Source organism: Solea solea, chromosome 20 (genome assembly GCF_958295425.1).
Source record: "Solea solea chromosome 20, fSolSol10.1, whole genome shotgun sequence".
Taxonomy (NCBI): Eukaryota; Metazoa; Chordata; class Actinopteri; order Pleuronectiformes; family Soleidae; genus Solea; species Solea solea.
In genome coordinates, this window is record NC_081153.1 from 3,986,493 (window position 1) to 3,996,114 (window position 9,622).

The 9,622-nt window shown below is 40.0% G+C and overlaps 1 protein-coding gene across 1 annotated transcript; it reads left to right on the forward strand.

The window, feature by feature from the left end:
* The first annotated feature begins 394 nt into the window (after positions 1-394).
* Positions 395-8,690, forward strand: nrsn1l (neurensin 1-like). Its single transcript, XM_058618361.1, has 4 exons — positions 395-622; positions 2,691-2,775; positions 3,459-3,611; positions 6,514-8,690. Exons 2-4 carry the CDS (start codon positions 2,716-2,718, stop codon positions 6,931-6,933), a joined length of 633 nt encoding a protein of 210 aa, XP_058474344.1. The 5' UTR covers positions 395-622; positions 2,691-2,715; the 3' UTR covers positions 6,934-8,690.
* Positions 8,691-9,622: the final 932 nt, after the last annotated feature.

Sequence of the window (9,622 nt, forward strand, 5' to 3'; positions counted from 1 at the left end):
TGTAGGTTGAGGTTTTTTAAATCCTCATTAAAGACACACCTTTTCTCCCTGGCTTTTAACCAAGTTTAAGTGGACTTCAGGCAAAATTTTAAATCTAATTTTAACTTCCTTATATTGCACTGTGTTTAAGTATTTTGTTATCTATTTATTTTATTTACTGTAACTGCGTCTTTGTATGGGCCATTTTCTATCATCTGTATTGCTTTTAATCTGTACAGCACTTTGATCAACCCCGGTTGTTTTAAATGTGCTCGAGAAATACAGTTTGAGCTGAGTTGAGTTCGGCATTGTCCTACCGGGTTCCACCTCTGGGGGCGCTGCAGAGCCATTGTGTACCACTTGTACGCATTTCCCTTTTAGTATAAACATTTTGTCAGTTCTGATTTGCGTTCTGATTTGCGTGCTAATATTCGTCCTCCTTTGAGGACATTTTGGGGACATTTCCCCCCCCTGTAATTACAACATGTCCACATAGATTGTTGTTATAAACATATCCACACGCATGCGCAGAAAGCCACAGCTGTTCCCAGCACCAGCAGCAGCAGCAGCAGCCCGGCGCATCCAGCAGTCCCGACAACAGCACATGGATCCCCAGTGAGAAGAGCGCGCGCTCCGGCAGGAGGTAAACACCGACCGCGTCTGTGTTTTCTGAGTGAATTTATCATAAAAACAAACTAACAAACCAACACTGGCTCGCTGTGTAGACGACGTGCGACAGAGAACGAGAGGCTGCGTGGTCGCGATGACTCACTGCGTCCAGTGTTGGTTTATCTCTGCGCTCACAAACCAAAGACACACTCATTCCTTTCCTCCGAGGATTTTCACGTCAGAATGTGTCGCATTCGCTTTGATGTGTAACATGAATCGTGCCAGTAGCGCGTGACCGTCAATAAAAACCTGTTGCATTCAAACGACAAGTCCATTAAAATCCATTAAAATCCATTAAATCAATAACAACGCTCCTCAGACCTCAGTGTCTGTTTGTTTGTTTGTTGTTATATAATCACATTTAAGTGGCTCCTCACGTGTCAAATATACAGGAATAATAAGTCAATTAAGAACACAATGGCGATAAATATGCTTATGATTTAACATTGATATTGATATATGTGTGTGTGTGTGTGTGTACATATGCATATTGGGGGTGGAGATGACATAAGTTGGTGTTTTTGAGTTTATTAGAGCTTCATTTACCTTTATGTCCCTGTTCTAGAGTCTGGAGCTGCGATAATAACAGTGAAGTTTCTTCAATATCAATATAACAGAGGTTCAATATGTGTGGATATAACATTTAACTGACTGTGCAAACTCTGTGAGACACAGCACATCAATGCGGTGAAATGTTCTTACTGTGTTTTCTGTCCATAAAGAAGTTTAAAAACACACAATTAAGTGGATTCTTCAACTTCCAAAGTCAGTCTTTTATCACGACCTGATCTTTTTACACAATCATAATCAACATCAATACTGACTCATTTCAAACTTGTTTCCGTCATGAAACACGACTGGACAAGAAACCTCAGTGGATCAGTCGTTCAGATCCAAAAAACAAACCACATTTGATTTACTAACTCCTGTCACACAGAGTCTTCATACTCATCAGTAGTTATCAGCTGGAGTCAATGTTGAGCTGCAGAGTTCATATAAAGTTAGGTATTTTATGCCTCACAGGAAGTGAAATGTGGGAGGAAGAAGGACAAGAAGAGGAAAGCTTGAGAATTTAGAATTAAAGGGAAAACACATTCTCTGTTTTGAAGGTGTCAAAGGCCAAAGCATCCATTAGTTTAAGTATTTTAGTGAGTTCTTTGTTTCAACCTTCTTAGATGAATGTAAAGTATGTCCAGATGAAATGGAAACGCAGCAGAAGCTTAAAGCTGCGTCCAACGGCAGTTCTTTACACCTCTGCATGTTTTAGTGCTCATGAATTCTATAAGACATATGAAGAAATAATAATCCTTACAGTTTCAAGACAACATACGTTGTGTCTTCAGTAAGAAAACAAACTATTTAATGATGTTTTTAAAAAGTATAGTAAAAATAACATCTAAACTGTAGAGAAGTTTAATAAACCCAGAGAAAAACAGGTTTGATGTCATTAAAGCTTGATTGAATTAGTTGTGTAATCATTTGTAAGTGCAGTTTCAAAGACTTATTATTGTTTTACTCTCTTTTTCCCGGTTGCATTTGTGTGAGGTTACAGTTTGTGTCTTGAACAGTTTGTTGACAGCTCGGTCAGGACGGGCTCCGCCTCCTTTTTGTGATGACTGATTGGTTTTGTTAGGAGTGCGTTTCATATTCTATGAACTTAACGACGCGTCGCACACCGTGTGGCCACTGCGAGAGAGAAGCCACGTGACGGCAAAAAAAAGAATGAAAGAAATCACTCAACACGCGTGTGCACACGACTGCACGCACTTTTGCATACGTGTGATTCATCTGTGGGAGGCGACAGAAGCACCTCAGGGCCACGGCGGACGTCCATCGCCATCCACCTGACGACACGGCGGGCGGATTTATGACAGGTGTCGGAAAGGCTGGGGAGGCTTTTATTGAGGGGGAAATCCATATTCAGCAGATAAACAGTGTTTGTGTTGTTACAGTAGGAGACAGGCAGCTGACGTGTACACAGATCAATCTCTCACACACACACACACACACACACACTGAGTAAATGTGGACTCTTCCTGCAGGTGTTACAAAGGAGTGTGAGCTGCGATGGCGTCGTGCTCCGAGGCCTGTGTCTCCGGCTCGGGAGGAGAATCCTCTGGAAGTGAGGTGAGTTTTGATTTGTTTTTATAAAGTTACTTTTTTAGTTGTTCTGGCACTAATTTACAATTTGCTGCATGTGAATATACTGTTTTAACAATTGAAAACGGAGAAAACACAGTAGTTGTACATGGACACCAGATTCTGCGTGTTAAATTTTAAATGTGAACAGTATAAAACATATTTAAAATAACACTAGTTTGAGTCTTTGTCTCAATGTTTCAAAAACGGGCCAAAAAAATGCTGAAGCACACTTGGGTTCTGCAGTGGAACATTCCAGTGGGTCCACCTCTGAATGGCTGAAGAAAAACAAAATGAAGGTTTTAGAGTGGCCTAGTCAAAGTCCGGACTTGAATCCAATTGAGATGCTGTGGCATGACCTTAAAAAGGTGGTTCACGCTCAGAAACCATCCAATATGGCTGAATATGGCTGAATTAAAAGAATTCTGTAAAGAAGAATGGGCCAAAATTCCCCCACAGCGATGGAAGTTATCACAAGGTCTTTATTGCAGTTGTTTCTGCTCACGGTGGCAGAACCACTTATTAGGTTTTGTGGGCAACTACTTTTTCACATAGGGTCATGTTATCTTTAATAAATAAAATCATCATTTCATTTTGTGTTCACTTGGGTCTCTTGGGCTTTTGTTTTAGGAAACCTAAATGTGATCACTCAGAGCTGTGATTCTCCACAGGCAGGTTCCAGCTGTCTGCAGTTCGGCGTGCGTTCCTATCTGCACCACTTCTACGAGGAGTGTTCGTCCTCCATGTGGGAGAGAGACCCTCAGGACCGGGGGTTCGTCCAGAGCCAGAGATCAGCCCTGTGGTGGAACTCAGCAGTCTGGAAGGTAAAGTGCTCTACACTACACGTCTGTCAGCTTTCACTCGGACGCACATCTGTCCTGAGTAGATTTTGTTCTCAGGTCACATCGCAAAGTTCTGTGATCGAACAAATGTGTTTATAAAAGCACACACTCATTAAAACGATTATTTTCTCAATGAATGGAGTAATCATTTGGTCCATAAAATATCAGAAAACGTTGATCGTTGTTGAAACGGTCTTTCTCAAACCTAGAAAGGATGATGTTCTCAAATGTCTCAAAACTATTCTGTTTTAACCGTTTCTTTGTTATACGGAGCAAAGAAACTGGGAAATGTTCACATTTAAGAAGCTGAAAAATCTGGAAACTTGTTTTAATTCCTTGAAAACACTCAAACCAATTAATAGATTGTCAAAATAGTTGACGATTCATTTAGTAATCGATTAATAATCGGTTAATCGAGTAATCATTTCAGCCCTAAAACAATCTGAATCCATGTAAAAGTGAAGTGCACTTGTACCATGGCAGTTTTTTGAATTGTTTTTTGATTGAAGAGACTTTAAGTCAGTGCTTTAAGTTGCTAATATCTTGCACCTGAATGACATAATTGACACGAGTGTCAACACTCAAGTCCATTTATTCGGACTTCCTGTAGGACTTACAGCAAAGTCCTCATTGACTTTTTTGACCGCCCTGACGTGATAGACATGTGTACCAACTTTACTTCATGTACGTGAAACATTTCAAAGAAATCACCTGATGAAAGTGTTTTTCTTAAGCCCCTCCCACTTCCAATTTTCCACGCTTTTTCCTTTTTTGTAAATTTCCACCAGGATTGATGCGGTCGCAGAAATCCGGGAATTTGGTGTATGTTCAGGCCCTCCAAAACATGATTCATGTTAGGGAATAATAATAATAATAATGGTAATAACAATAATAATAATAATAATAATAAGGAAACACCACCTTGGCTCTCAACAATTAGTAACGAGACAAAAAGCACTAACGATTGACCAAAGAAGAATAAATGAGGAGTAAATGAATAAATGATTAGTGGTAAAACAGCAAATAAATTCAGTTAATAAAAGGATAATACAGATGAAAAATAAGGTAAAGCTCATCAACACCAAAAGCAGTTGTTACCTCAGCTTTCCGAGGTGAGACAGGAAGCAGCGTGTTTACACACAGTGTGCAACATATACTGTCTCCATTTAGAAAAGAAAAAAATGCACATTTGATGTCACTCATCACACATTTTCTTGCTGAATGTGCGTTCACTTCAGGATCAGTTTCACAACAACAACTGGCACAAAGTCTTTACTATTTCAACATTATATTTAACATTTACTATTTGAACAAGCGTGTGAGTCTGAAACCTGCAAAGACTTAACGTGATGGGTTCATGATACAGTCCATTGTGTTTTTCCCCACATAATCACTCCATATAAATAGATTACTAGTTACTGGTTGATATGAGAGCGTCCACCCACAGTGTGAGTGTCTTCGTATGTCCCATGAGAACATAACAAGGTAGACGGGGGAAGTTGATGTATAATGACATGTAAGGGTAATTCCCCGGAGCCTCATTGTTCAGGGGAAAGATAATTGTTCCTCTTTACGCTATCACGCTGTTCACTGGAGTCATCAGTGGCTGATGTTTGTGTCGTTGTGTGCTATTCTACAGTTGTGTGGTTTAATAAGTGCACGTTATTTCAAGTTTTCTCTTTGTCAGTCACACTCAGTGCCTTCTTACGTCTAATGCTTTGGCAGATTCTGATGATTTATGATACACTGTTGCTGATATCTGATAATACATTTTAAAGCCAATATCTATCGATAATATCGTGCATCCCTTGTTTTTACGATAGCCCGCAACAGAACAAGCTAAAATCCTTTGATTTTTGATGCTAACATAAGGCTACATGAGCAGCAACATTTTAACTTTACCATCAACTGTGTCTATATTTTACATACTGTACCTTTTAATGCCTTGACAGCCCTTATAAAACGCAGTCAGGGACTATTTATTAATAAATGTATTGCTAAAGCACCTTTGAGCTGCCTACAATCTGCATTCTGTGTCTTTGCTGCAGTGCACTTAAAAAATAAATAAAAATATTAAACCCATAAAACAGGTCGTTGAGTTTCAGAGACGCCAGTGCAGAATTAAGAACAAAAACAGTATAATGTGAAGTAATTAATGAAATAATACTTTTTGCTGATGTAGATTATGAAAAGTATGTTTTTACAATAAAGACACACAGCAGACAACAAAGGAGGAAATCCAGCAGCTTGTTTCTTTCTGCTCGGTTTATCTTTGTATGAGAATAGACTTTCGGGCGTTGAAGAAGCACCGGTCGCTCTTCTGTCGCCCAATCATTTGACTGTCATAGGTCAAGCTCCACCCATACCATTCCATTAGAACCCTAAGGGAAGGGTACTGGAAACAGGGCACAGTTGAGTTATTTTGCTCTTATTTTTAATGGAAACACAAAAAAAAAACTAAAGCGTACCGAACCGCTCCTGTTGCTAAATTGTACGTACTGTGCCTTTACATGGACTGTCCCCATCCCCCGAGGCCCTCACGTCGTCCCGGGGCCCAGTGATGAGTGTCACTTTATTACATGAGTGTAATAAATAGAAGAAAACTCTCCCGCTGGTGAACTCATGTGTGATACTGCACACACTGCACTGTCTGTGCATGATGAACTGCAGGCTGCGGTGGAGTGGTATTTGTAAAGGTGAAGGATTACAGTGGAAACCCCCCCTGCCCCCCCCCCCCCCCCACTACCGTCCATTTGGTAATTTGGATTTTTCTGCATCACAAACAACAAAATGACCTTTCCTAACAAGAAGCTACAGGAAGAGCACTGAGCACAGAGGAGAACAAACAAAAGTTCCACATCAGGTTTGTGTCTCGTCCCTCCAGGTGTCCTTGGCCGTGGGTCTCCTGATCCTCACTGCAGGCGTCGCCAGCCTGTCGGTCGGTTACTCCACTCCCCATAAAATCGAGTCGTTCGGAGAGGGCGACCTGTTCTTTGTGGACACGCAGGCCGTCGGATTCAACCGGGGGCTGTATCTCAGCACCGCGGCCGGGATCGGGCTCTCGTGTCTGGGCTCGGCGCTGGCGGTGATGGGGGTCGTCGTGTGGATTTTCCCCAGAGCCGACGTCAAAGCGAGGTCGTTCCGCAGCAGGACGGGGGAGAGGGACGGAGGAGGAGGGGAGTCCTGGTCCAAGTGGGGGGGATTTAGGGATCGTGTGGACGTGGTCACTCAGCCACCAGGTATTGAAGAGGGGAAGATGCCGGTCACGCTGTCAAAAGGGGAAAATGTGCAGCCCACTTCTTAATTGTTCTTTCTAGACTTTAATATTATAGTTTAACATAAACAGTGTTGGTACATTTGATGATTGACTGATTTATTATCATTAGATTGTATCATATCAAGGAAAAAAGGACTTTGTTTCGTTGCACTGCGTGATTTGTTCTTTGTGCCGTGGTTTTTTTGTTTGAGATTCTGTCCGTGGGCGGGGCTTAGAAAGCTGCCTGCTGATTGGCTACTGAGTTTTGGAGCGACAGCTCGGGCTTGGAGTCGCTGTCTAGTATCTAACGTTTATAATCTGACAAACGTTGGATACTTAGTTCCAGACGGACAGCGACTCCAAGCCCAACAAACAATAAAATACACACTATTTTTGAAGGATTAAATCAATATTGTATTTGCTTCTTAAAAAAATCTTGTTTTAAAATATTGACACAAATCTAATTCCATGTATAACAAAGCTTCCTCAACTAAAGCACAACTTCAGTTTCATCCAAACAAAGGAAATAGCACAGAAAAAGAGATCATTTGACTAAAAAGAAGACCCTTTTTTGTCCTCATAAATTAATCTCTTACTCACTGCTTTTACCTAGCTATTACTAAAGGTATTACATTATTATTACACTATTACCATATTGTTTTTGCACTGTAATATCAAGTGTTATTCTGAAATAACTAAACAAGTAATATTACAGTAACATAACACATTACTGCACATAATATGTAGACAAGGTACTTCAAAAATCTAATTGATCTCATTTATATGTTGTTTTCAAATAATTCCCCTCAGTATAATTGAATAAAAACATATAAATGAGGCCCCAAGTCTTCAGCCTGAGACCTTTTTAAAAGCTCTTTGTTAAACTCCCGTGTAAATACAGTGGAATAGTAGAGTAATCAGCGTTGTTTGTGTGGTGCAATCGTCCCATATATTAGGAATACTCACCAACACTCACAGAGAGCAGAATGACCTCCAGGTATTTTGACTCCTTACTTGACAACATTGTTTTTTAATCCCTGTTTTAGGGTAAAAACAGACTAAGTCATTGAGCTGAATGCAGGAATCAATGCATGTATACATGTAAGGATCACATGCAGAGCCGGTCAGAGATTATTCTTTTTTTTCTTTTTCTTTTTCTTAAAAGTTAATAATTCTGCATGTACATTTTCACACATCTACATTAATGCACACTGTGCTGTGGTGTGGTGTGGTGGAAAAACAGTTCCAGTCACAAACAGTCACTCAGCCTTCACCCACACACACACACACACACACAAATCCGTGCTTCATTGACAATATCACCTATTTCCTCTCCTCTGTAATCTGGCTCCATAATTGCCTGCAATATGTGTCTCCAGGCAACAGCTGGGTTTTAAGTGTTCTATTTTCACCTCTGAACAAAGACTCTTTTCTCATTGGTCCCCTCAGCCCCCCCGACACACACACACACACCGTATCTCTCTTTATTTTTTTACATCCAGTCAGATGTTTTGTTTACAGTCATATTATGTGAGTAAGTATGAAAAGCACAGCAGTGACAGAGATTTGCTCTTGACACCTGTTTGATTGAGTCCTCTGGTTTAGTTAAAAATATGTAGTTTACATACACAACTACAAACTAAACGCAAAAACAATGGACACACATTTGACGGCACTGGTTCCACTGGATGTTTCATGTTTTTACTGTGTTGTTATTGATGATGATGATGATGAAGATTAAGGAGTAAAATGAGGGTCAAAACCCCCGAAAAAAAACAATAACCAGAATAAACTTGTGACCTGCATACCAAACGTCTGCTGTTAAATCTTATTCTACCTGCAGTGAAAGATTGTTTTGAATGTTTATGCTCATTCAAATCACCTCAAATTGTTCCATGTCTATCTAAGGAAAAATTATGTCTAATCTGGCTATCAACGTAAACAACTGTAAATCTTTTTCTTACTTCTTGTTTTTGATATGCTGGATTATGAGGTATTCACGCGTCAGAAGAGATGCTGCCGTTTTGAAGAAACCAGCCTGGGACACACTTGTTATGGCATCATTTACTGTTTATGTCAGGCAGGTTTTCTCAAGGATGAAATACATAAAATCCCAATATTGTTTTGTTTATTTCAAAAATGTCATTAATTAAACAATAGAAGTATAGGACTAGATCTACAGTACATAATGCTGTGTTTTATTTCAAAGTCGTTTTTCCACTTTATAAACAGCAATGAAAGTTTTCTTTTTGTAGTTCTCAATGCAAGATAATATCATTATTTTGTATATAATACATCTGTATAAAAAACTTAAATGTCTCTATAATTTTATGGGTTTTTTTGCGGCTCCAGATTAGTTTTATTTGGGTAGAGAGGCGACATAAATGTCTCTTTTCATACATAAGTAAGTACAGTTATATCCGATATTCTTGCCTAGAAAGATTAAACAACGTCAACATGTGTTTGAGCACAACACGAAGCGATCATGTCATTTGGCTGCATGCGCAGAGTGGGGTGAAGTCATGGCCACGTGTGTGTGTGTGTGTGTGAGAGAGCTGTATTCATGTCTGTGTGAGTACATCGTGTTGCTTTGGTGCGATGAGTCACAGCTGTGTGTGTGTGTGTGTGTGTGAGTCACCTAACTCTCACTAGTCCAAACACAGACACATACAGTTTAGTAGAGTATTCCAGGTCACAACTTGTTGTTACAGTCACGTTGTTAGTTTTACAGTACATT

Coding starts and splice junctions, on each gene's coding strand:
- nrsn1l (XM_058618361.1), top strand. CDS start 2,716: ATGGCGTCGTGCTCCGAGGCCTGTGTCTCCGGCTCGGGAGGAGAATCC. Junction 2,776..3,458: donor GAGAATCCTCTGGAAGTGAG/GTGAGTTTTGAT, acceptor GATTCTCCACAG/GCAGGTTCCAGCTGTCTGCA. Junction 3,612..6,513: donor GGAACTCAGCAGTCTGGAAG/GTAAAGTGCTCT, acceptor TCGTCCCTCCAG/GTGTCCTTGGCCGTGGGTCT.